At 41.2% G+C, this 26,864-nt stretch overlaps 1 protein-coding gene across 1 annotated transcript; it reads left to right on the forward strand.

The window, feature by feature from the left end:
* Nucleotides 1-26,864, forward strand: CCDC174 (coiled-coil domain containing 174). The gene is made up of 11 exons (XM_034996569.1): nucleotides 1-191; nucleotides 2,835-2,939; nucleotides 3,651-3,751; nucleotides 8,337-8,395; nucleotides 10,639-10,816; nucleotides 13,837-13,932; nucleotides 14,940-15,082; nucleotides 15,441-15,535; nucleotides 19,376-19,508; nucleotides 21,179-21,325; nucleotides 22,321-26,864. The coding sequence occupies exons 1-11, from the start codon at nucleotides 54-56 to the stop codon at nucleotides 22,617-22,619; spliced, it is 1,494 nt and encodes a 497-aa protein (XP_034852460.1). The 5' UTR covers nucleotides 1-53; the 3' UTR covers nucleotides 22,620-26,864.

Here is a 26,864-nt window from a genome sequence, read left to right on the forward strand (position 1 = left end):
AACATCGGACCTTTCCAAGATGGCGCCAGCGTCGCATACTTATCGTCGCTATTATGACAGACACTTCCGGTTGTGCCGAACACAGGCATTTGAGGCCTGCGGGAGACTGTGCGGGGCCCAGCTTTGCGCTGAGACGCTCTGGCGCCAGAATGGACCGGAGGAAAAAGCCTTTGGATGTTACGGCCTCCTCGGTGAGTGCGGGCACAAATGATGCTACGGGGCTCCGAGTTCTCCTCATGTCCGCTAGACGAGAATCTCGACCTTGTTTCTTCACTCGGGAGACCCAGACCTGGCCTTCCCGCCAACAGGAACCCAGGCCTGGCTCTTCTCAGTTGGGGACCCGGGCCAACTTTTCTTACTTACAGGACCCCGTACTTGGCTTCTCCCCTCGGACGTACACCGGACCAGGAGCCCCTCCTTAGATCCTGAACCTGGTGTCTTTTCCCGTTTAAGAGTGTCCCTGCCTCCCCTCTGCGACAGCCGGGCCAGGCCTCCTTGCCAGTCCTGTCTCTCTCTGTGCTTGCCGTGCTGACACATTCCCCTTCCTCGTTTCCTTTCCAGTCCGGGGACCAGCAAGGTCCTCCCAGAACATGAGCGAGGGTGACTTATTCCCCGGGTCCGAGAGCGCCCAGCGTCCCGATCAGGAACTAAACAGTTGTGAATGCGCTCATAGGTTGCGGTGCCTGCGGGCTGTAAGGTCTAGCAGGACGTAAGCGGTTTGGGTAAAGTAGCTACTTCGGGGAAGAAAACCTGCTCGGAGTACGTTTCTGTGCATTGTCTTATTGAATCCTCTCAGCCGCTTTAGAGAGTAGGTGCTATTAATATCCGTGTTTTATGGCTGATAAATTTGAGGCCCCGTAAGGGAAAGTGGCTTTCCCCATCTCGCATACAGAATTCTTAGTGACAGAACTGGCGCGCTCAGGCTGTTTGTCATCAGAGCTACTGCCTTTTCTGTCACATGAGAGCAAATTGCCTAATCTTTGATTTAATCTTCAATTACCTGCAAAGTATTAGGATGCAAAGGGAGTGCAAAGGAAAACCACTGTGTGTCCCAATATTTGAGTCTCTTTTCCTTGTCTAATATTGAAAATTAGTACTGGTTATTATGGTTGCGCCTAAGGAATCAAAAAGCTATAAATATTAAAGTTATTCTATCCTGACAGGTTAAAATTTAGCAATAACCGTAGTAGAAATGCCATCTGGAAATGGGTAGTTTTCAGAGCATCTTCCTTTTAAAACTCAAAAGTAGTCATAGAAGAGGAAAATGTGTGGCTAGAAAATTGTTACAGTGAAGAAGGCTCAGAAGAAGGGACTAAAGTTTTTGTGTTTAGAAACTTAGTATGTCCTGGGATGAAACTGCCCTTAGCGTTATTAAATCCCTGCCAAGGCTGCTTTTAAATTGATGTCTTCCAAAATAGATCATTGAACTCAGTCATTTTGATTTCCCTTAGAAGTCAGTCTGTGATGCTGGGCTTTATAAGTATCTGATTTATAGGGAGCTGTATCTGGACCTTTAAAAAGGGAACTGTCATTTTATCTTTCTTTGCGGAGTACACAGTGGTGATTGGTACAAGTGAGAGATAGGCATGGATATTCACCCAACTGCCCTGTTCCCTTTGCCCTGGCCTTTCCTGTTCTTGAACCCTATGATTCAACTAAACTTACAGTTTCTAGAACATACATAAACTTGGAGCTCTTCTCATTCACTCAATCCACTTTATTTCTGGCTGTTGAAATCTTGCCTCTCTCTTTTTTTTTAAGTTTTATTTATTTAAGTAATCTCTACACCCAACATGGGGCTCAAAACTCATGACCCTGAGATCAAGAGTTACACACTCCTCTGACTGAGCCAGCCAGGCGCCCCTTGCCTATCTTTTAAGGCTCAGCTCAAAGCTGTCTCTGATCACTGTGGACAGAAGGAAATGCTCCTGTAGCTGAACTTTTATGCTCTTTTCTTCTACCACCTCCCCCCACCTTTTTAAAGATTTTTTTAAGTAATCTCTACACACAATGTGGGGCTGGAACTCACAACCCCAAGATCAAGAGTCTCATGCTTCACCCCCTGAGCCAGTCAGGTGCCCCTGTTTTCTTCCACTCTTGAAGTCATTTATTACATTTTACTGGTATTTTAAGTTACCTTTTTTTTTTAATTAGGTTGTAACTGTTTGAGGCAGGAGAATGTCTGTTTCATGTTTGTATCCTTTTCTTTAGTGCTCAGATAGTTGCTGAACAAAGACATTTTTCTGCAGAAATAATAAATTTTGATGATTAAATGAGATTACAGTATAAAAAAGCCAAGTACAGTGTCAGGCAGAGAGAAGGTATTTAAAGTTGTTAGTTCTTTTTTTTTTTTTTTTAAGATTTTATTTATTTGTCAGAGAGAGAGAGAGAAAGCACAAGCAGGGGAACAGCAGGTGGAGGGAGAAGCAGGCTTCCCGCTGAGCAAGGAGCCTGATGTGGGCCTTCATCCCAGGACCCTGGACCCTGGGATCACGACCTGAGCCGAAGGCAGCCACTTAACCGACTGAGCCACCCAGGTGTCCCTTAAAGTTGTTAGTTCAGTGTGAATCTAACAGATGCAAACTTCATTTACTTTGCTTAATCACTCTCCCCTTAGCCCAGTATTGAAGGTTAGGGTAGAAATACATTACCAACAGAACTGGAATGCAGTATGACTTGGTTTTATTTTGTACATTCAGACATTTAATTTTGTATCCATTATTGTCCATTTATAGGAACTTTAAATCTTACTTTGAGAATTACAAGAACTTGGAAACCTAGTCAGTCATTAGAATTAATTAAATGTTTTTGTTTGCTTATTGGTTTTATTCTAGTTGGTAGACCTTAAGGCTGAACTCTTCCGAAAACAAGAAGAATTCAAACAAGAAAAACTTCTCAAAGATTCTGGCGTTTTGGGAAAACCAAAAACAACTAATAAGGTAAAAATAAGATCTAGTTATCTCCATTAATTCCAAATATGGGGGAATTATACCATACCTAGGTTTTTTGAAAATGTCCTGGTCTCTGCTACATATAAAAAATAAAGGAAACTCCCTTGTAGCTGACCATGTGTATAAAATGTTTTATATTAAAATAGAAATTAGAGCATTTAAAAGAAATTAGAGCATTATAGTACTATAATTACTTAGCTCTTCTTTTGGAAGAGTGCATGTGTTTTTTTTTTTGTTTTGTTTTGTTTTGTTTTTTAAGAGTGCATGTTTTAATTAGTGGTTTGTGTACATTCTCATGGAAGATCAGCTGTATAGGTATTATTAATCCAAACAGATAAACAATTAGATAATATAGCAATATAGCAGAAAATGTCAGGGTCTTTAACAGTTGTGAATAGGTTGTGGTATTTATTACTTATATTACTAAATCTATTGAATTAAGTTGTAATCATTCAGGAGATAATAGATAAGTAACTATCTTGTAAAGGAATTCTTTATATAATTTAGGGCTTTTTTTTTTTTCAGCACTAGCTTTTCCTTGTATAGTCTATTTGCACGACATAGGGTGGCTGTCAGATCTAGTTTTCTCCATTGATTCATAAGATCTAATCCGGTTTTTTTTCTTCCGATGTGTAAGTAGAGATTTTTGTTTTGCAATCACTTGGTTCTGTTTTGTCTTTTTAAATAAATATGCTGCAGAAACCAAGTATCTGGAGCAAACAGAATGCAGGAGTTTCAAATCGAGCTGAGAAGGATGCAGAACAGAAGATCGAGGAACAGAAGACTTTAGACAAAGCAAGGTAAAGTTAAGCTCTGCTAACTGTAGTTGCCTCTGAGGCTACCCAAGCAAAGAAGTGAGAGTTCCACTTTTAGGCTTCTGGATTTACAGTTTTAATTTTGTCATCTTTTCAGTCATATGCTCTATAAATATAAAATAGACTCTAAGAATAATATAATTTGCAGATGTATTTGTAGTCTTAAGAGAAGACATAACCGCAGTCTGAAAGATGAAACAGAGTCCCACTTTGAGCCTTTGTTAGGCTCTAAGATCATCAACAAGTGTTTAAGAAGTGTCCGCGTGGTGGTGTGGCTCTGGCCTACTAGGTAATGTGACAGTAGCATTTAGAAACTAAATTTTCCCCCTAGCTTTTTATTTTGAAAAACTTGAAAACAACAGAATAGTTGAAAGAAGGGTACAATGAATCTTCTAATACTTTTTACCTAAGTTCACCAATTAATGTTTTTCCACATCTGCTTTTGCTTCTCTCTTTCTCTCCTCTTTGTGTGTGTATAGAGAAACTTTGTTAAACATTATGATACTTTGCCTCAAAATATTTCAGTATGTATCCACTAAGAGCAAGGACATTCTCCTACATCACTACGATAATGCTGTCATACCTAAGAAATTTAACACCAATAAAATAATATTATCTATTATATGGTCTATAGGCAGAGTTCACCAATTATCCTGATACAATTAAGTCCTTTATAGTTTTTTTTTAAATTTAATCCAGAATTCAAAGATTGCACATTGAATTTAGTTTTCGTATTTTTCTTTCTTTTTCTCTTTAAGAGGGAGACATTTTGGTTATAGCATGGCTTTCTTTCTTTTTTTTAAAGTTTTTTTTTTTTTTTTTTTAGTAATCTACACCCAACGTGGGGCTCGAACTCACAACCCTGAGATCGAGATATACACTCCTCTAAGCCAGCCAGGCACCCCAGATGGCATATTTCTTTAGTCTCTTTTAATCTAGACTAATTCCCATGCCTTTTTGTTGTCTGTTATACCATTGCTGTTCTTGAAGAATCCAGACCTGTTGATCCGCAGTGTCCCATAATCTGATTGAGTCACATTAACTGCTTTTGCTTAAGAATATGATGTGCATGGTGTGTCCTTCCTGTTGGATCACAGCAAGAGGTTCACAATGTCAGTTTGAGTTTTTATTGGTGATAAAGTTTGATCACTCAGTTAAGATAGGCCTGCTAGATTTTTCCACTGTAAAGGTGCTTGTCCCCATTTGTAATTAATAATAATCTAAGGAGGGAAACTCTGAGACTATGCTTGTTCACCAACATATTTCCACATCGTTATTACATTGGTGATTTCAAAGTGATGATTTTTCTAATTCTTTCATTCCATTTATTAGCTGACATTCTTCTGTAAAGAACTCTCCCTTATTTGCAGTATCAGTCTAGATTCAGAGAGAACCCCAAGTTTTAATGTCTGTCATGACTCATGTCCTTTTGGATCTATTGCATAATAAAAACTGCAGTAGCAAACAGTGGTCGCTAAGGTTGCTCAGCTCTTCTGGGTCTGAAAAAAAGAGGCAGGATATTAGCACATTTGGGGGATTGTTTTTCTTGGCACTTGACCTGTTCCCAGCAGACATGGGATATGTTAATTTTTGAGACATCTTTCTCACCTACTGGACATATTCTCAGAATTCTAATTTGTTGAAAGGTACTGTAATCTTTTATTCTTTATAAATGTATAAACTCTGTATAACAGAGTTTCCCTGGGTACTTTGCTGTGATTTTTTTTCTGTTCAATGACCTGTTAACGTAATACTTTGGCTTCACTGCGCTTGTGAGGAATCAAGTCTTTCCTTGGTCTGCAGGACTTCTGCGTCTCCGCAGAGCTCAAAACAGGCAGGGGCAGTCCCATGAGGGTGTAAGGCCTTAGGCAAGTTACTTCTCCATTGAGATTTTTCTTATCTGTGAAGTGAGGCAGTTTATACTCAGCTCCTGGAGCTCTTGAGGGGATTAAATGAGTTATGTAGTGTCTGGCACATAGTAGTTTCAGATAAGTGTCCCATGCTCTTGCCCTCTGAATTCCATCTTTCTTACTCGACTGAAGAAATTATTCCTTGAAATCTCTAATGACTTCCTCATCTACTAAATCCAGTGGCCATTTCTCTGATATCTTGCTTGATCTCCATTATTCATTTGTAGACTCTTCTGCCATCTTCTTTCTGTTACACTGCATCCAGACTCCTTATCCTTTCCCATGCGTTCCTGTACCTGCCTTTCTCTGTCCTTATTTTGTGCCCCTCTCTCCTGTGCTCAGCATCCTCCACCGCTCTGGTCTCTGCTTGAACATACCAAGCTCATTCCCACCTCCTCTTTCCTCTGCCTCACTTGCTTTCTTCCCAAGATCCTCTCATGGTTGGCTTCTTGCTCTATAAGCCTTAGCTCAAATGTCACCTTCAAAAAGGTTTCCCCGGGCTTCCTTTTCTAGCTTAGTGTCCGCCCGGTTACTCTGTCCTGACACCTGTTTTTTTGTGTGTTTTTTTTTTTTTTTTTTTTTAAGATTTCATTTATTTGAGAGAGAGAATGAGAGACAGCACAAGAGGGAAGAGGGTGACAGGGAGAAGCAGACCCCCCGCTGAGCAGGGAGCCCAATGCGGGACTCGATCCTGGGACTCCAGGATCATGACCTGAGCCGAAGGCAGTCGCTTAACCAACTGAGCCACCCAGGCGCCCTGTGTTTTGTTTTTTTTAATTAAAGTTTTATTTTCATGAAAAAGTAAGAGTCTATAATGACAGAGGTTATTACATTAAGCCCCCTCTGATATAGGGCAAATTAACCTTTTGGAAGTTGAAGGGCCTCCAGTGGTGAAAACTGCTTTTATTTCCTCCCCTTCACAGCACTTGTCTGAAATCCTCGTTCTCATTGATTCGTTACTGTCCTTCTCCCCTTCTATAACAAGAACTCTATGAGCGTGGGGACTGTGTCTTGTTGACTGCCGAGCCCTTGGTGCCTGAAACAGTGCTTGACACAGAGGAGGCCTGGAAGCAGTGCCCGTGGAATGAATGTGTAAAATGGGAGAGGACTCTTTCTGACCCAGATGGCAGAGAAGCACATGCCGTAACTGACGGCAAGCTTTCGGGTGTGGTCTAGGCACTCTTCATGGCCACCCTAAGAGGGAGTGCTGTTTTTTTCATCTATTCCAGATTTAGGAATTGGGGGTACAAGAGAGGTGAGGTAAGTCGCTCCAGAGCACACAGCCGTGTGACCAAGGGACTTTATTGTCTCGGGACGCCATTAGAAATGAAATTTTCCATTGTGATTAAGTGTGATTCTTCACAGGCAAAAGCTCAGATGACCTTTTTGGGACTTCTCTTTGCCATCATTAAGTATTTCCAGAATAGAGAATTGCCAGCCATCTTACTGGGTCTGTACCCACTAAAAAATAAACGTCATCAGAATTAATGTGAGCAGAGAGGCTGCTTTATTGAAATACCAGGGTTGATGTTTGTTTTTTATTAGCTGTGTGTCACAAATAAATTATTCATGCTTTGTATAAAACAGATACATATATATTTTTTGACATTTTTAAAATTTAAATTCCGTTAATTAACATATAATGTATTATTGGTTTCAGAGGTACAGATCTGTGATTCATCAGTCTTAGACAACACCCAGTGCTCATTACATCACATGCCCTCCTTAATGTCCATCACCCAGGTACTCCATCCTTCCACCCCCCTCCCCTCCAGCAACCCTCAGTTTGTTTCCTTTGTTTAAGAAGAGTCTCTTATGGTTTGTCTCCCTCTCTGGTTTTGTCTTGTTTTATTTTTTTCCTCTCTTCCCCAATGATCCTCTATTGTCTTTCTCTGCTTGACTTATGTCACTTAGCATGTCCTCCAGTTCCATCCCTGTCGATGCAAGTGGTAGGTATTCATCCTTTCTGATGGCTGAGTCATATTCCATTGTATATATATATACGGACACACCACACCTTCTTTATCTATTCATCTGTCGGTGGACATCTGGGCTCTTTCCACAGTTTGGCTATTGTGGACATTGCTGCTATAAACATCGGGGTGCAGGTGCCCCTTCGGATCACTACATTTGTCAGATACTATATTTTTAAGAGACTTGTAAGAAGTTGGTCTTTAGCTACCTTAGAGAAGCCTAATAAGCCATGGATGACCAGGGACCCTTGTCTGAAAACAGTAATGCAAAGAGTTTTCATTGAATTTGGTGTTCTGTTTGGAAGGTTGTGTATAGAAAATGTTTTTGTTTGGACATCTCTCTCCTTTTTTTGGCATTTAACTTAGGTTGTACTTGGCATTTGCATCTGGAATCTTACTTCATTATTTATTTTCAGGTACTGATTGAGAACTTGTGCCAGGTATTGTTTTAGGCCCTGGGCTACAGTCATGAATAAGAGAAACATGGGCCTGTTCTCACAGAACTGACACTTAGTCGACAAAGCGGGCGTCGCTGGGTCTGAGGGTCCCCTTAGGGCGGGGTGGTCAGCTCGAGGTACAGCCGCTGCATCATCAGACGGGCCTCTTGTGCAGGGCACGACACGCAGGCAGCCTTAGCAGGAGTGGCAGGTGTTGGACCATTTCTAATACTTGTCTTTTTTTCTCTAGGGAGAAATTGGAAGAAAAAGCCAAATTATATGAGAAAATGACTAAAGGAGACTTTATAGGTAAACACAATAATTTATTTATACTTCTCTATTTTCTGTAACTTATACAGCCCTATAGTATTTTGTTATTTGTTAGGATAACCGTAAGAACAGGGAGGAAATTGAAGGAATAATACAGATTATTTTCTCTGCTGGCATGGAGACAAGAAAATCCGCAGTAATTGTTGATTGCCTAGTGTGGGCCAGGCTGTGTTAGGTGCTCTAAGGGGACAAACAAGGGCAGTGTAAGCCAGATTCTCTGCCTCTGCCCTCAAGGGGGTCGTCATCAATGGAGGCCAATGATGCAGACTGAAGCAAAGGTAGGAAACGAGGTCTAAATAGACTATCATTATAAACTCTTATAACTATGTTAAAAAAAGACTGAGAGGAGTTATGGGTATATCAGCGTGTTGGAGTTATGTTTCCTTTTCCTTATTTTCTATTTTTTCTGTGATGTGCCTGTAATTCCTTCTAAAATAATAAAAAAATCCCCCTTTCCTCATACCCTGCAGAAAAATAAAACCCAGCCTACAGTTAGATAGCAGAAGAGATTTTACAAGGCAGTGTGTATTTCATTGCCAAAGGCATGTAGGGAAGTCTTTAGGGAGAAGGTAGGCTCTGATAGGGTCTTAAAGGCTTTGGATAGCTGGAGAAAGGGATTCTGCAGGGGAAGAGTGGTGAGAGCAGATCCTCAGAGGGAGGAGAGGGCCAGTGTCGGCAGGACAGACTAGCGTGGCTGGGCCTGATGGGCTGGGAAGGGGGCAGCAGTAGAGAGGCAGGGCTGGAACCCTGGTCATTGGCTACCCAGACAGCCAAACTCCCTCTTCCCAGATGGCAGAGGCATGTTCCCTGCATGGCAGGGAGCCCCGTGGGGGAGAGTCAGGCACTCTCAAAGCTAGGGGACATGGGGAGAGGCCATGTCTTCTTCCTGAAGAAGCAGCAGGGTGTCCTTTAACCGGGAGGCCTCACTATTATGTGGTCTTATAACTCTGCTCTGGGAATGCACATCTCTTTCTCATGTGAGTTATTTTGTGGCTTTAAAAAAAATTAAAGTCTTTTACTTTTGATGCAAACTTGACTTGTATTGTTAATCAAGAAATCAGGTCCAAAGGCCTGTGGATGTGGGGATTTGGTTCTGTCCAAAACAGCAGGCCCTGATGGGCATAGTGGCCCCACGTGTCTGGGCAAATTGAGTTTTGGAGCCTCAGTTATTCTCCCCTCTACACTGGGGCTCAACACCAGTACTGGGGACATGGAGCCTAGTGTCTGCTCCATACAGCTCGGTACTGTCCTCAGAGAAGAACTGAAGTGACTGTCTAAAATCCAGCATAGTGGGGCGCCTGGGTGGCTTAGTCGTTAAGCGTCTGCCTTCGGCTCAGATCATGATCCCAGGGTCCTGGGATCAAGCCCTGCATCCGGCTCCCTGCTCGGCGGGAAGCCTGCTTCTCCCTCTCCCACTCCCCCTGCTTGTGTTCCCTCTCTGGCTGTGTCTCTCTCTGTCAAATAAATAAATAAAATCTTTAAAAAAAAATAAAATAAAATCCAGCATAGTGAAACTTCACATAAACCTTATTTTGAGTACATCAACTATCTTGGGTTAAATTAAAGTCGTGGATTGTTATTTAACTTTCAGTGTATGTTTTAGCTCAGGCAGATCACAAGCCACACGTCTCTGTGTGCCCTGCAGATCCTCGCACTATGCCTTGCCTGAAAGTGGTGTTCATCAGGTTGAAAAGAATTCAGATGACTTCTTTTACCCTATACAGTGATCCTTAAAACCTATACCATGGCAGTATAATTAGGACTAAGTAATGTCGCCCCTTAATTGGGGAGGACTATGTAGCAACAAAGGTCTATTGCTCTGGTCTGGCAGCGTGAGCATTGCAGTTCTGCTTCGGCATTTTATCATCGGGTGGATGAGTCTCTTGAAATCAAAAGGTTTGATCTTAAAATTGCATTCCAAGACCGTATTGCTCTCTCATTCTGTTGACGAGGCAACAGAAGACTTTAAGCACTTTTAAGACTTTTTTGTGTGGTATGTGTTTCTGATGGCCTATTTGCAGCTTCCCTGTCAGGTCCATGGTGGCTCTGTGTCTTTGAAGTGTTCAGGGAGTGCCGGGGGTGGTGGATGCATCGACTAGTGAACTGTCCAGGGCCAGTGTAGCTGCCCAGTGGTGAATGTGACTGCTTCATATCAATTCCATCTGTGGTTTACTTCTTTGAAAAGAATGTCAAAAATCTGAAAATTGATTTTTCTGTCTTAGATGAAGAAGTGGAGGATATGTACCTTGTGGATTTCACGCAGAAGATCATAGACAAACACAAAGAAATGGAGGTGTTTGGTGCCAATAGAGATTCTAGAAAGGCAGCAGAAAGAGATGATGATGAAGAAAATCTTTCTGAAAAAGATATACCTCCTCCGCAGGACCCCAGTGAAGAATGGTTGGTGATAATGACACAATTTGGTCATGTTAACATTCTCAGACTTGCGTTTACTTTTTTTTTTTTTTTTTTTTTTTAAGTAATCTCTATGCCCAACATGGGGCTCAAACTTACGACCCCAAGATCAAGAATTCCTTGTTCTCTCGACTGAGCCAGCCAGGTGCCCCAACTTGTATTTATTTTCCAAAAGTGTATTTGTTTGCGTGTTACCAAACCACTTCTTATTCTTCCTCAGTTTTCTTTCTTTTAAGATTGGATTTACAGATGCAGAAACAGTAACTCCAAAGAAGAAATAATTACAAGACTGAGCCAAGTGCAAAAGGCATTAATACACCTGTTTCATTGGTGTGGAAGAGTTGTTTAGACAGAAGCATGTTCCTTTGTTACCCAGGCTGCTGCCCATGTCATTATTCAGACAGGGAGAGTCACTGTCTAGCCGTTGGCGATGTTCATTTCCATAGACAAGAGGCAGGCAGAGCCGGTCCAGTAAACCTTACTGTGGCTGGGACCTTTTCCAGCAGTGAGATAGACGCATTGCGGACCTTGGACCTGCGTAGCACTGGCTCCATCTTTCACTGGCAATACCACCTTGATCAAGTTCCAGCCTTGCTGAGGCTGTTTTCTCACCTGTAAAACAGGTGATTGTTTGGCCTTAAACTCCCTTGGAAATCAGAGAGTATTCTAAGCTACCCAAGAAACTGCTGTCTGTGGAGTATAAGCAGACCTTTCGTAAACTTTTATTGAAATTATCCTGAATTTTATCTACGTGTAGGTGAATGATGGGGAAGCCAAACTTGTCTTTTCTTTATGAGACCAATACGTCAATAAGTAAAGAGACCAGAATGAAAATTCCCTTCTGATGATTCTCTACTTAACACTTTGTTTAAGACTGGGAATAATCCTACCTGCCCACCCTCCTGCCTGTGCATCTTCCCTTCCAGGCTCAGATAGTCTCATTATTGTGGTCTTAACAAGGAACTGCTTAAGATGGTTTGTAGCACTTGACCTTCTGTCAGCTATTGGCCCTGCTGGCAGGAGTTGGTGATGAGCATGAGAGAGCAGTGCCAGCTACTGAGGATCACAGGGACCCCACATCTTCATACAACTGGGGGTGTTCCCAGTGGTCCAGAAACAACATTCACGTTGGGATAGAACAGATGTTTGCTTAGCTGCTTTCTAAAAATTTATCTTTGGGCTAGGTTTTCTGGCTGCATACTTGGTACAAGCAATCCAAAGGAAAGCACATACAGCGCAGTCTCTACCATGGATGCTTTTCCTCATCCTTTTAGTGTGAGTGATTTCTCCCTCACCCGGACTCTGGTAGCACTTAGATACGCTTCCAGCTCCTTTGGGTCTTAACCTTTTATTTAGTATTGACACACAACTGGCCTCATTACTAGAAGGAGATTTGAGACAAACTTTGGGTCCTTTTTATATCCTCCCTGCTGTTGTTAGGAAGTGTTTCATGGGCACATGCCTTAACTTCCCCCCGGAGCTCGTTGAAGATGACATGACTCTGAGTCCTCCTTTATTACTCTTGTACCTCAAGTAATTGTTTCCCTGGGGCTTGCTCAGTGATTGCTGATTACACAGAGCACTTGCTGACTACTGTCTTGCCACTTCTGTTTTGATGGGATCTGTACATTTTAGAGACCTTCTTCAGAAACAGAATAGCCTATGATTGCTTTTCATAGCAGAAATCTCATCTCCTTTGAAAGGTTTAATGTCTTTTTTTTCCCTTACTAATGCCTGTATGATTACAAGCAATTTGTCAGTGATTTGAAGAGTTTGGAGGGCAATTGAAGGTGTCACATGCCACCATATGGTGAAGGAAGACGCACTGCAAGCAGTTCTAACACTTTTTGTTTTTAAATTAAGCTCCAGAATTGTAACTACTTGTAAAATCCTTTTGGTAGTTAAGTTCCAGGTGGTGGAAAATCTTCCCGCAAAAATACTGTAAATAATTACTCAGACCATCTGGCTAGATGATTTTCTTTTTCTATTCATTAGAAAAAGGGTTGGGGGGGGTGGGAAAGAAACTGCTTTCTGCAGTAGGAGGTTTTATTTCTTGTGGTAAGTAGCGCTAGGACTATAGTAGTAGATTCTCAAACATTCCGTTTTCAAGTCATGGGCTAACAATTGGAATCAGCATGTGGAAGAGGAAAGAAACTGCTAACAAAAGCAAAGCCACATATGTGAGACTCTGACCTTGAGCTGCATGAGCAGTACTGACCCCTTTCTGTGTTTTTAGCACCCTGCTAAAGCCTGGGAAATTCCTTGCCCATAATTAAACAATAAAAAAATCTGTTGCATCATAATGCAATTGAAATGTTTTCTGTGAAAATCTGTCCATATTTCCTGTTGTGGGAAGTTGGTCTTTCATTTTGCCTTGCCGTCTGCCTGGTTCTCTTGACTGTCTAGTTTGGGCAAAGATGAGGAAAGAGGAACTAAGTAAAAGATAATAGACTGGCCCACTGCCAGGATGCTTTTGCAGTACAAAATGTGTGTTGCTTGGCTTCCTCCTAATTAATGGGTCCTCAAAATATCATGACTTGAGAAATTACTAATTGGAAAGAACTGTACCAATTAGAAGAAATAAAAGAATAAAAAATCAGATTTGGGAAGACTGAGAAAATGAACAAGTTGAGAATGGTACAGAGCTCGGTTATTCTGATGCTGATAAAATATGGGGAATTGTCTAAACCAGATTGAAGTCAGTTCTGAGATGTTGCAGCAAGGGTCTATATGGGGTATTTATTTTTGAAATCAGAGACATACATGATCAATCATTTTCTGCAGTTTCTAAACCTAATGTTTAATAAAGGGCATAATGAGCTTATTGTGTGTCAACTTTAAACTTTAAAAATCATGTTCTTATCAGTGGTAATGGTCTCTCAGGTGGAGGGTTTTTCTTGGTACTGAGGCTGACATTAATTTTTTTATTGTACACCAACTCCCTAACTTAGGGAACCATATGTCATGTACAAAGCTGCCTTCACATGTTTTCACTTTTATTTCAGGGTGGATTATGTGGATTCTTTAGGACGATCTCGGCGCTGTATGAAAAAGGATTTGCCAGATTTGCTGGAGATGGATAAAAATCTTCAAGGGAGGCTGTAAGTGTGTGATATGCAAAGCTTTGCCCAGGTCTGAAATGCAGACACAGGGATTGTTTTGTGAGTGAGGCTGCTTTTAGTTCATTATTTTTGATGGTCCAGTAAGGAGGTTTTTTCTTAACATACAAAAATATTTGCTGAAGTACACTTTTGTGGCTAGCATACACACATAATACACACTCAGGGAACAACCTGAATAGTTAATCACCCATACTGTGTAGCTACTAAAACGGATGGATGAGTTGGAGCTGTATCTGTTTATTTGGAAGGGTGTTTCATATCAGAGTCAAAAATATAGAATGAACCCAATCCAACAAACAAACCTCTGTGGAGAAAGATGTTTAGGAATGTATACTTGGTTATCCCATAGCAAGTGGGAGCAGAGAGGTAGTTAGCTTTTTAACTTTTTCTTTATACATTTTTGCATTTTAAAGTAAGGGCCTTATAGCTAGATTTTTTTTTACAGGGCCTAAGACACATCGAAGAGATAACTTGTTCCCATGCTCCAGGGAATAAAATTGCCCTCACCAAGGGCAGTTTTTATGAGGAAAATGGTGGGAGAAGGTCCACCTTGTCCAAGTCCTTTAGGTTCAGATAGGCCCGGGGTCAGCACAAGGAAGGAAATGCAGAAGCCCTGAGCTATCTGAGAGAGGCCAGGGGGCGCTACCCAGACTGCAGCATGATGCAGCTTCCTCGGCCCTGTGCAGGTAACCATGCATAGGAGGCTCTGCTGCCTCCTCCCCTTTAGCCCAGAACCAGGGTGGAAAGGAAAGGGATTTGTCTCAAGTGCTGAGGCAAGATTCTGGTGTGCTATTGTAACAAGTCAGCTGCTTGATTAAAGAAAGGTTAAGACTGTTTTTGCAGTTTCCCAGTGGTATTGGGTCAGAAACTTCTGTAAGGAAGTTGCTTGTCCATGATCCAGCTTACTGAACTCCCTTATTGTGTGAAGAGAAGCACTGCTGTCTCACGGCTCTTATCTAAAGAGTTTTGCTCTGTTCCCTTACTAGTTTCGTTAGTCCTGCTAATGAGAAAACCTTATTATCCGAAGATATGAGAAAAGAACTTCAGCGCCAGCAATGGGAGGAAGAAGAAAGAGAGGCCTTGAAAAGGCCAATGGGGCCCATCCATTATGAAGACATTCGTGAAAATGGTATGATCATCTTGCAGCTTTTTAAATCTTTTTTTTTTTTAATCTTGAACTAATGGCAAGCATAAAGGGAAGTATAAAGCAGCAGCTCTTATATAGAAATAAAAGATTCTGATTTTGAAATTGAAAATATCTCCTTTGTTCACTTCATAGCCTAGAGAATACTCATATTGGGAATATCATTCCTACAGAGGGTCTATTAATCACAAGGAGATTTTTTTGGCTTAGCTGCTTTTTTTTTTTTTTTTTAAACTTGTGCCAAATATCACTGCGTTTCTTTTAGCTTTGGTAGGAAAGTTAGCCTGAGTCTAATTCATTAATCAGGAAACTCTAATCTTTTGAATAATTTGATTCATTTCAGAGGCCCGGCAACTTGGTGTTGGATATTTTGCTTTTGCTCGAGATAAAGAGTTGAGAAATAAGCAGATGAAAACATTAGAGATGCTGCGTGAACAGGTAAAAATTAAATTCAGAATTGATGTTAAGAAGTATTTGAGCGATTGGTTTCTTGTTGCACCATATTACAAAAACAATCTATTGGGGCGCCTGGATGGTTCAGTTGTTAAGCATCTCCCTTCGGCTTAGGTCATGATCCCAGGGTCCTGGGATCAGGCCCTGCGTTGGGCTCCCTGCTCAGTGGGGAGCCTGCTTCTCCCTCTCCCACTCCCCCGCTTGTGTTCCCTCTCTGCTGTGTCTCTCTGTCTCAAATAAATAAATAAAATCTTTAAAAAAAAATCTATTATTTATTTAAGTCAATTAATTAATTTTTGAGCAAGAGAGAAAGAGAATGAGAACCAAGTAGGGGGAGGGGCAGAGGGAGAGGGAGAAACAGACTCTCAGCTGAGCAGGGAGCCTGATGTGGGGCTCCATCCCAGGACCCAGAGATCATGATCTGAGCCGAAGGCAGACGTGTAACTGACTGAGCCACCCAGGCACCCCACAGTCTATTTTTCAAATTGGTATTCAGAATGGCTTTTTTTTTTTAAAGAAATGTTATATTTAGGGACGCCTAGGTCACTGCCTGTGCCTCTGCCTGCCGCTCCTCCTGCTTGTGCTCTGTATCTCTCTCTCTCTGACAAATAAATAAAATCTTAAAAAAAAAAATGTTATATTTATTTAATAGTTAATACTCAGAGCAGTGATGGACAAAAGTGCATCAAATTTTCAATTTTATTAAAGATTGATATTTCTGATATTTAATAATGTTATAGCCGTAAACCAGATATTTTATTATTACTTTTTAATTGAAGTGAAATTGACACATAGCATTATATTACTTTCAGGTGTACAACATAACTATTCAATATTTGTGTCTATTGGGAAATGATCACCACGTTAAGTCTAGTTAACATCCATCACCGCATAGTTACAAAATTTTTTTTCTTGTGTTGAGAACTTGTAAGGTCCACTCTCTTAGCAACTTTCAAATATGTGTTACAGTATTATTAACTGTGGTTGCCATGTGCTACATTATATCCCCATGACTTGTTTATTTTATAACTGGAAGTTTAAGTACCTTTTGATTCCCTTCACTCATCCCCTCCCCCCTCCCCCCCACTCTGTCAACCACCAATCTGTTCTCTGTATCTATAAGCTTGTATTTGGGGATTTTTGAGGGGGTGGAGGTTAGAGTCCACATATAAGTGAGATCATACTGTATTTGTCTTTTCCTGTCTAACTTATCTCACTTAGCATAATGGTTTCAAGGTCCATCCGTGTTGTTCAAATGGCAAAATTTCCTTCTTTTTTATAGCTGAATGATATTCTGTTCCACATATATATAAACACACACACACATACATGCACACACACGCCTTTATTCATCCATTGATGGACACTTAGATTGTTTCCATATCTTGGCTATAATTCTACAGTGAACATGGGGGGTGCAGATATCTTTCAAGTTAGTGTTTTTTTTCATTTTCTTCAAATAAATATGCAGAAGTGGAATTGCTGGATCATATGGTAACTCTATTTTTAATTTTTTGAGGAACCTCCATACTGTTCTCCACAGTGGCTGCACCAGTTTGCATTCCCACCAACAGTGCACGAGGGTTCCCTTTTTTCTACATCCTTGCCAATAATTTTTATTTTCTGTCTGTTTGATAATAGTCACTCTAACAGGTGTGAGGTGATATCTCACTGTGGTTTTGATTTGCATTCCCTTGATGATTAGTGATGTCCGGCATGTGTTTATAGGTCTGTTGGCCATCTGTATGTATTCTTTGGAAAGATGTCTATTCAGGTTATCTCCTGGGGGTTTTTTGTTTTTTTGTTTTTGTTTGTTTCTGTTTTTTTCTCATCTGCCTGTTTTTTAATTAGATTGGTTTTTGTGGGTTTTTTCTTTCTCACTTTTTTTTTGTACTGCATTGTATGAGTTCTCTGTATATTTTGGACATTAATCCCTTATCAGATAATATGATTTGCAAATATTTTCTCCCATTCAGTAAGTTGTCTTTTCATTTTGTTGATGGTTTCCTTTGCTGTGCAGAAACTTTTTAGTTAGATGTAATCCCATGTGTTAATTTTTGCTTTTTTTTTTTTTTAAAGATTTTATTTATTTATTTGAGAGAGAGAGCATGAGAGGGAGGAGGGTCATAGGGAGAAGCAGACTCCTCGCTGAGCAAGGAGCCCGATGCGGGACTCGATCCCGAGACTCCAGGATCATGACCTGAGCCGAAGGCAGTCACTTAACCAACTGAGCCACCCAGGCGCCCTAATTTTTGCTTTTGTTGCCTTTGCTTTTGGTGTCACATCCAAAAAATCATGGCCAAGACTGATGTTAAGGAGCTTACTGCCTATGTTTTCTTCAAGAAGTTTTATAGTTTCAAGTCTTATGTTCAAGTCTTTAGTCCATTTTGAGTTAATTTTTGTGTATGACGTAAGATAGTGGTCCAGTTTCATTCTTTTGCATGTGGCTGTCCTGTTTTCCCACCATTTATTAAAGAGATTGTCCTTTTCCCATTATATATTATTGGCTCTTTTGGCATAAATTAATTGACCATATATGGTTGGGTTTATTTCTGGGCTCCCTTTTCTGTTCCGCTGATCTCTGTGTCTGTTTTTATGCCAATATCATACTGTTTCAGTTATTATAGCTTTGTACTATAGTTCAGAATCAGGGAGCCTGATGCTTCCAGTTTTGTTCTTCTTTCTCAAGAATGCTTTGGCTTTTCAAGATCTTTTGTGGTTCCATATAAATCTTAGGGTTGTTTGTTCTATTATTATGAAAAATATTTGTTGGAATTTTGATAGAGATTGCATTGAATCTTTAGATTGCTTTGGGTAATATGGACATTTTATCAATATTAATTCTGCCAATCTATGAGCATGCTGTATTTTTCCATTTCTTTGTGTCTTCAGTTTCTTTCATAATTGCCTTTAGTTTCCCTTGGTTAAATGTATTCCTAGGCATTTTATTCTTTTTGATGTAATGGGAATGTTTTCTTAATTTCTTTCCGATAGTTTATTAGCCTATAGAAGTACAACAGATTTGTGTATGCTGATTTTGTACCCCATAACTTTTTTTTTTAAGATTTTATTTATTTATTTGAGAGCGAGAAGACAAGCAGTCTGAGGAGCAGAGGGAGAGGGAGAAGCAGACTCCCCGCTGAGCAGGGAGCCCGACATGGGGCTAGATCCCAGGACCCTGAGATCATGACCTGAGCTGAAGGCAGATGGTTAACTGACTGAGCCACCCAGGTGCCCCTGTACCCTGCAACTTTACTGAAGCCATTTATTCTCACAGTTTTTGGGTGGCATCTTTAGGGTTTTCTATATATAATATCATGTCTTCTGCAAATAGTGACAGTTTTATCACTATTACTTATCAGTATCAGAATGCTCTTATAGTTTCACGAAGGTACTTGCTGTTCTATTTTGGTGTTTCAGACTTTAAAATTATAGCTGCTCAGAAGTAACTTATGTAACTTTGATGTTTTAAATTTGGTTTTAAATATGGTACTTTTGGAGTGGCCTGGGTAAGAAAATAGAGAGTTATTTAAGGGATTTATTTAAGGGATTAAGGAGTAGAACAGAATTGGTTGGTTTCCTTGAATGTGAAGATTCCAGGATGCTCTGTGAACACTCGCTAAACTTAGAAAACACACCCAGAGGGCTTGTATAAGAGGACCTCATAGGTCTGCGTTTTGAAGAGCTCAAGGCTAGCTTCTTAGAGGTGGCATGAAAACCAATTAGCCTCTTTTTTAAATAAAATAAATTATTTCATCCCTTTAAACAGAAATATTGTGAATTTGGCTTACAGTAAATAATGTTCTAATTTTCTTTTGTATTCAGACAACAGATCAGAGAACAAAACGAGAGAACATAAAGGAAAAGCGAAAGGCTATGTTAGAAGCAAGACTTGCTAAACTCCGGCAAAAAAAGATGAAAAAGTCAAAAGAAGATGGAGCAGAGGAAGAAAATAGAGGTATATCATGGCGCATGTATCTGACCTTCAAAAGGAAAAATTTTAGTTCCATTGATGTCTCAACAAGTAGGACTGGCAATATGGAAAGGAGTCATTTCGTTTTATTCTCTAAGCAAGCAGAGTACCTCTGAGGTACTGCCAGGAACAGGTTTTTATAACCAGAGTGGTGCAGGGTGACACTCCAAAGAATCTTTTTCTATAGACAAAAATACTAACAAACAGGACATTGTGTTACTTCATAGAACGGCATGGTTTTTTAGTAACAGACTTAACTGAGAGAAGAGATGTTTTAAGATAAAGTTGAGTTGTACACACACGTTTTGGACCGAATTTCTTTTGCTATAGCTGTATGTTTTTTGGTTATTATACATTCATTTATTTTAAAGAAGAAATATATTCACAAAATCAGATAAAAGAAAGAATTTACAAATATGAGCCTGGATGGCTCACAAAAGGTCACAGTGTGTGGAAACACTGTTACATGTGTTCCTGCTGGCTTGCTGCCTGCAGTGTGAGTTACCCTAATCTGGGCTAAGCTGTGCTGACCGAGACCCCTGCATGGACTGGCTCACACAAGGTGGAAGTCTGTTTTCTATTTTAATGCTTTAGAGGTGGTGGGTTTTCAGGCAGGTAGTGGCTCTGCTCCAGATGGTCAACCAGGCCCAGCTTCTTCCTGTCTTCCTGCTTCTGCCATCCCTAGAGTGTTGCTCTACCTGCAGGGTGGAGGCTTGTTCCCTAGCACCTGTTCGCAGCCCAGCCCGAGGGAAGGGGAAGGAGGGGGGAGGAACCAGCTTCTTTAGGAATGTGAATCGAAGGCACACACAACCCACGCATTTACATCCCACTGGCCCGAATGCAGCTGCAGGGGGCTGGGGAATGGCCCGTCTAGTGAGGTGGCCACACCCGCAGCTGAAACTGGGGGCGTTGTGTTCCCAGGAGGAAGAAGGGGGTGTGGGTGTCAGGGGCATGTACCAGCCTCTCCAGCCCTAACAGAGGCCTGTGCCAAGCCACTGGCCATCTTCAGATCTGAACACAGCTTCAGCTGAGCTCTGAAAGGAGACCAGAAACACTGAGGAATTGGGAAGTCACCAGTGCCGTTTTGTATGACGCTAGGTCCCTGAAACATGTTAAGCTCTGCATACTGTTTCTCTGTTTTTGCTCTACTCCTCAACATCTGTCATTTCCACAACATGTGAAGTGCCAGCACAGTGGTTTTTAAAAACCCATTTTCTTTAAAAATCTGGCCAAAGGTGAATAGCCTGCGGCCTGTTGCCATGCGTCAGCTCTTCATCACCCTATGTCCCCTTGCTTTGTCTGAGACTCCTTCTTTAGTTGAGTAATTGGGGATTTCTGGCCCTTCAGTTGTTGGTCTGGGGAAGCGGGGTGCCATAGTGGGAAACACAGACTTTGAAATCCATCCAACCTGGGTTTGGATCCTGGCTCTGTCTATTTCTCCTTGTGTAGCATTTCTGAGCTTAATTTTCCTCATTTATAAAGTAGAAAAACCAATACTGACTTTGTTAGGGTTATTACAAGAATTACACGATAGGTGCTCATCAAATACTAGTTACTGCTTTTACTCTCAAGATTAGTGTGTTATATTTATTGATTATTTTTTAAATAGCTTTAAGCTTTACTATAATAATGTCTTATTCTCTGGCAAAAAATAGATGTTATTGGACCTTTGCCACCAGAACCAGAGGCTGTGCCAACTCCACGTACTGCTGCCCAGAGTAGCAAAGTGGAAGTCATTGTTCAGGAGAGGAAGGATACCAGGCCCGGAGTGCCCCATGTCCGAGAGTGGGACAGAGGAAAAGGTAAGGGGGCATGGGCTTCAAGGTATAAATCCTTTCCAGTGATGGGCCTTGCACAGAAGATTTTTCTGGTTCATCTCAGTATGATTCTCATGGGTCTTAGTGGTCCCTTGAGGTTTAAGGAATTCTCCAGATCTTTCGACTGGGTTCTTCTTAGTACCCAGGCACTAGCTGTTTGTAAACAGGGGTACTAGAAAGTGTGATCATAAAAGACCAGGGTCTACAATACATCATTTCAAAAGGACAATTTTTTAGAAGCACTGGGTGAAGTTTTGTAAATTCGTGCTACCTCCATGTGGCTTTACAGCTTTGGAATGCCCTTTCTCAGGAGCCACTTTTAAAAATCTTACAAGGTTTGGTATTTTAATGTCCTCTGTGTTCTTTAGCGTCTCCTTTACGTTCAGTTGAAAATAGTCTGCATCTGTACACCGTGATGCCCACAGCAGCTTCTTGTTGGAAGAGGCTATGATTTATGTCTCTTCAAACGAGATGGTTAGAATAGTACATTAGCTCATGCTGTTTGAGCTGATGAGGTCCAAGTGTCAAGTAAAAGATAGGCAAATAGGCGAGTGCCTTAGGTTAGTGCTGCTGTTAGCAGTAGAGCTGAAATACCAAATGAGATTTGGACAGGTGTCTTTTTGTGTCTTCTAAAACTCAATAAAGGTCAAAATTTGTGTTTGGTTGTGAAGTACCTACATCATGTCAAGCAAATAATCTGAGGGTGTGATTTTTCTAGATTTCTCTTTCAGTTATAATTTTAGTGCCTTTTTGGCAATACTTCCAGAACCCACCAGCCTTCCCCACAGAGCCTTCCTTGAATTTTTCCCCATCTGGAAGTAGGCACTCCCTTTTCCTTATATTTTTGTAGGCATTACATAGACCTTATATTATGTTATTGCTATCCTTGTTCTCCAGAGAATGGGAGTTGGCTTTTAATATATAATAATAGAGAAGTAATAATGATCAGTTCTAATAATACTCTTTCTTATTTTTACTAGAATTTTCCTTTGGGTACTGGTCGAAGAGGCAGTCAGATCTCCGGGCCGAGAGAGATCCTGAGTTTGCTCCACCATCAGATTACTTTGTGGGTCAAAAGAGAACTGGTACCTTTGGTAGCCAGACATGGAACAGACCTGCACCTGCACAGAGTGACTCAGGACAGCGCTCTGGCCAGAGCCATGACCCCAGCTCTTCACATACATCATCCACTCCCGCCCCCAGCAGGCCACCACAAGCCGCCACAGTCACTTTCGAAACTCTGGATGATATGATATCATATTATAAACAAGTGACATGAACTTCAAAACCATTCTCACTTGGGTCTATACTGTGATGGTGCCTTTTTCTCCCAAATTAGGGAAAATATAACTTAGAGACAGAATAGTATCTTTCTCCTCCTGTCCTTTCCCTAGATGATACAGACTTCAGGTTGGGTTTGTCAGCAAGGAAGAAAGTGAATGGTACTTCGGGAATTCTGTGGCCACTTGGCTGTTCATTTCTTTCTGATTGATATGGTGACCTGTCTGCCTGGATTTATGTGTAAGCTGTCATAATATGACCCTGAGGAGTTTGTAATCCTGTTTCCTACCCACTCCCTTGGCTTATTTGATTTAAGCGTTCCATTCCTTTCCTTTTGTAAATACTAGCATGCAGCTCTCTTTGTTCCAACGATTCAGCTTCCATATCAGTTGATGGAGCATCTGTCAGGAGGCATGTTTGCCTGTCAAAGTGGCAAATGAGGGGACACTGTGTGGGGCAAGTGGTTTAGTCTCTAAGGGGACCCTGAAGCTGGTGGACTGCTAAGCAATAACATTTGAAATGATAAAGAAGACCAGGAAAGAGAACCTCATAATCCAGAAAGGTAGAAGGTGAAGTCACTTTTATTGTCAGCACACAGGCCTTATGGGCATTCATTGTGTGTGGAGTGCCTGGGGCCCATTTGGAGGCTGTTCGCTGAGTCAGAGAGTGAGAGGCTCCTTAGCTTAAGGGTTAGTTTTTCAGCTGGGCCTGTCTCTCTGCTGTGCCCCCTGTAGGCCCTCATCACTTTCAGGAGCCACATCACCTCAGAAGTCTAATTAAAATAGACCTGGGCTGGAGTGAGAGGCAGGGAGGTCTCTTCATCTTTACTACCAGTGAGTTAGTGAGCAGAGCTCCGGAAGCATTTCCTGTGCCTGAATACATCCCGTCCTCTGCCTGCTGCACCTCCGTGTCTTCTCAGCTCCAGACAAGCAGTGGGAGTTGGCCACCAGGCCCATAGGGCTCCAATGGCTGCCTCCCAGGCCAGTGAATTCTGTAAGAACATGCTAGAGCAGATCTTCCAAGTGCCAGAAGGAGCCTCTACTCCAGTGGGCTCTGATCCACATAGTTTCAGTGGTGTTGATGGGAGTGCTCCTTACAGATTGCAAACTAGAGCCCAGAAAGGGTCAACGATTTATCCAAGGTCATGTGGCATCAAACGGCAGTTCTGGGACTTAAATGTAGCTTGTTTAGGCTCATGTTTGCTCCAAATTCGATTTCTCCAGTGCCCTCTGCTCTCAGTCTTGTCACTCCAATATCAAGTAGTACTAGACAAAAATCCCAAATTCTTGCAAACTTAACCTCTGAACTCTGTGCCAAGGGTAAAGTTGCCTGTCCTAAGGGTCATTCTGTCAGTCTGATCAGGCAAATACCTCTTTTTAAAAATAATACATTAAAATCAACTGACCCAGCCACCTTTTTGCAGAAATTGATAAGCTGATCCTAAATTTGTATGGAATTGAAGAGACCCAGAATATCCAAAACAATCTTGAAAAAGAACAAAGTTGGAGGACTCACACTTCCTATTTCAAGACTTACTACAAAGCTACAGGAATCAAAGCAGTGTTGGTACTGACAGGATAAGCACCTAGATCCATGGACTAACACTGAAGTCCAAAAAGAAAGCTATATTTCTGTAGTCAATTGATATTTGACAGTGGTGCCGAGGCCATCCAGTGGGGAAAGAATAGCTTCTTCAACAGATGATTTTGGGACAGCTGACTATCCACACGCAAAAGAATGAATTTGGACCCATAACTTGGGCCATAAACAAAACCAACCCAATGTCAAAATGGATTGAAGACCTAAACATAGGAACTAAAACTACAAAACCAACTGAAACAGCTTGTAGGACGAAGGGAGAGGAGACAGAAAAAGAAAAATTGGAATAGTAGAAAGAAAAAATAGAATTATTAGTTATACTGGAATCAAAAAAAATGGAAGAAGGGAAGGAAGAAAACAGACAAATGAGAAAGATGGAAAGAGGGTATGGTTATAAGGTAGAGCAGAAGGACTTGAGAGGCTGTTTGTGGAGAAGGGACAGGAAGTCTGGTCAGGCAGCAGTAAGCCCTGTGGGAGCCAGTGGTCATGAGAGGGATCCCCAAATAACCTTTTGTCGCCAGGATGGCCCAACCTAAGGTGGACGGCGAAGCACTCTGCACGTTGGCTCATGGTCACTGTCGACTAGTAACTGTAAGTCATTTTCTCTAGGATTTCAAGACTATATAAACATTTCTCATTTTGTCTTAGCATACAGGTAGTTTAGTGTTTCGGGAGCCCAGTTGTTACATCCTCTTGCCTTTCAGACCCAGAGTTCAAGTGTTGACGCAATTCTGGTTTTACCATTTCTCATGGGCCTGTTTTGCACATGTGTATCCAGCAGATGGCGCCAGCATTCTCAAGACTTCAGATTTCACTCTGCAACAGCACCGCCCAATAGAAATATGATGTAAGCCGTTTTCAGTTTTCTGGGAACCACATTAAAAAAGTGAAATTAATTTTATGACATACTTTAACCCAGTATATCCAGACTATTTCAACATTTAATTATATTAAAAATACTGAAATATTTTATATTTCTTTTCACACCAAGTGTTAAAAAATCTGTATGTCCACTGATGGACATCTCAATTCAGATGCTAAATTTTCATCAGGAGTACTTGGTCTATATTTATATTTCTTAGAATATACAGTGAAAAAGTAGATTCACACACCCAAGTTGTTCCAAACACACAAACCTTTCCGAGTTTGCCAGTAACTGAATCAAATATCAGTTCTTAATACAATTTTAGTTCCTTAGTCATACTAACCACATTTCAGATGCTTAGAAGACATGAGGCTAGTGCTACTGTCCTGCATAGCACAACTCTGATCTGTTTTTATAGGCTTTAGGGTCTGACTACACATAACCCTTCCCTTAGTAACTAAAGGATTGATAAACATTTCTTCCAGGCATGCATTAAGCACGCAAGCTATTCTCACGGCAGTGTTTAACTCGGAGGCAAGGAGTCGTGAAAACATGACCACACCTTATTCATTTTTTTGTAGAGCTAAGCGAAATGTTTTGGATCAGAAATTGCTTTGAATTATTTGTTTTCATTGTAATCTTTCCTCTAGGCCTTTGTGTGTTTTGATACAGTCCCTTTGAATTGGCTAAATAAATCATTTTGTTTGCTTGCAAAATTCCCAAAGGAGAAACTTTAAATCCATATACATGAGATTGCTGCTATGTTTAGCCATACATTTGCCAAAGATTTGTGGGATCGTTTATTTCCTCTTAAAGCCACAGTGCAGCCTGCAGGATGGTTTTCAGCTAACCTTGTTGTGACATCGAGATGAGGCAGTAGAATTTAGAATTTGGAACAGGGGTGGGTACTGGTCTTTACAGTTAATACCACATAGAGGAGCCACGCCATATGTGCTTAGTTTCTTTTTCAGCCAGTGCATTGAACTAAGTCAGTTATATGTCAAGCAGTTCCTGTAAAAAGCTATATGGCTAAGGTAAGTGATGATAATTAGAATTTGTTGACCTGCTGAAAATCGTGAGAGAAAATGAAACCCCCTGGCCCTCCCACCCAGCCCTTGTGAGCTGCCTTGGTGAGGCATTTAGCTAGTGTAGGTTATGGACATCTAGCTTAATGTTTAACGTTTAGGGTCGGGGGAAGAGAATGATGTAATAGGTGTACATTATTGTCTAGGAAAACTGGAAAAAAACGAAGCAAGGCGTTTTAATGAAAACCTGGCTCTCAGGCCCAGTATTGATCTGTTACTGTGTTTCTTAATAAATCCTGGGCTGCATTTATATACACATGCATATTATTAAGTGCATGTTTGTCCAGTGATGGGAATGGTCAGAAATATTCTCTGTCAACCTCAATTTAAACAGCTTCTTTCTCCACCACATTTCTAACTGCCACGTTCTTCCTAACTCTGAAAACTCGCCTGCTTGGTGGCAGTTTTGCCTGGTGGTAAGCATTTTCACTGGGGTACGTTGTTTTCTATTTCTCTTTCTGATCGTTATCAGCAATGAAGCTTCCATGAACTTGAACATGGGGGGTAGTTTTAGACACTTGACCCCTCAATGCCCCTTGCCCTGCCCCACACCTCTCTGTACATGTTGTTCAGGGTTGTTTATGTAAACTAGAAACACAAAAGTAGGCCCTGTTCACAGCCCAGTTCTCCCAGGTCACAAATACGTCTGAGAACGGCACTGCTATCTTTGCAGGGGACCCAGGATTTATTGTCT

This window comes from Mirounga leonina, unplaced genomic scaffold, assembly GCF_011800145.1.
Source record: "Mirounga leonina isolate KUSES-001 unplaced genomic scaffold, KU_Mleo_1.0 Mir_94, whole genome shotgun sequence".
Taxonomy (NCBI): domain Eukaryota; kingdom Metazoa; phylum Chordata; class Mammalia; order Carnivora; family Phocidae; genus Mirounga; species Mirounga leonina.

Excerpts from the sequence above, each read along its gene's own strand:
- CCDC174 (XM_034996569.1), top strand. The coding sequence starts at position 54 with ATGACAGACACTTCCGGTTGTGCCGAACACAGGCATTTGAGGCCTGCG. Across the intron at positions 3,752-8,336 it reads AAGACTTTAGACAAAGCAAG|GGAGAAATTGGAAGAAAAAG; the intron begins GTAAAGTTAAGC and ends TTTTTTCTCTAG. Across the intron at positions 15,536-19,375 it reads TAGAGATGCTGCGTGAACAG|ACAACAGATCAGAGAACAAA; the intron begins GTAAAAATTAAA and ends TTTTGTATTCAG.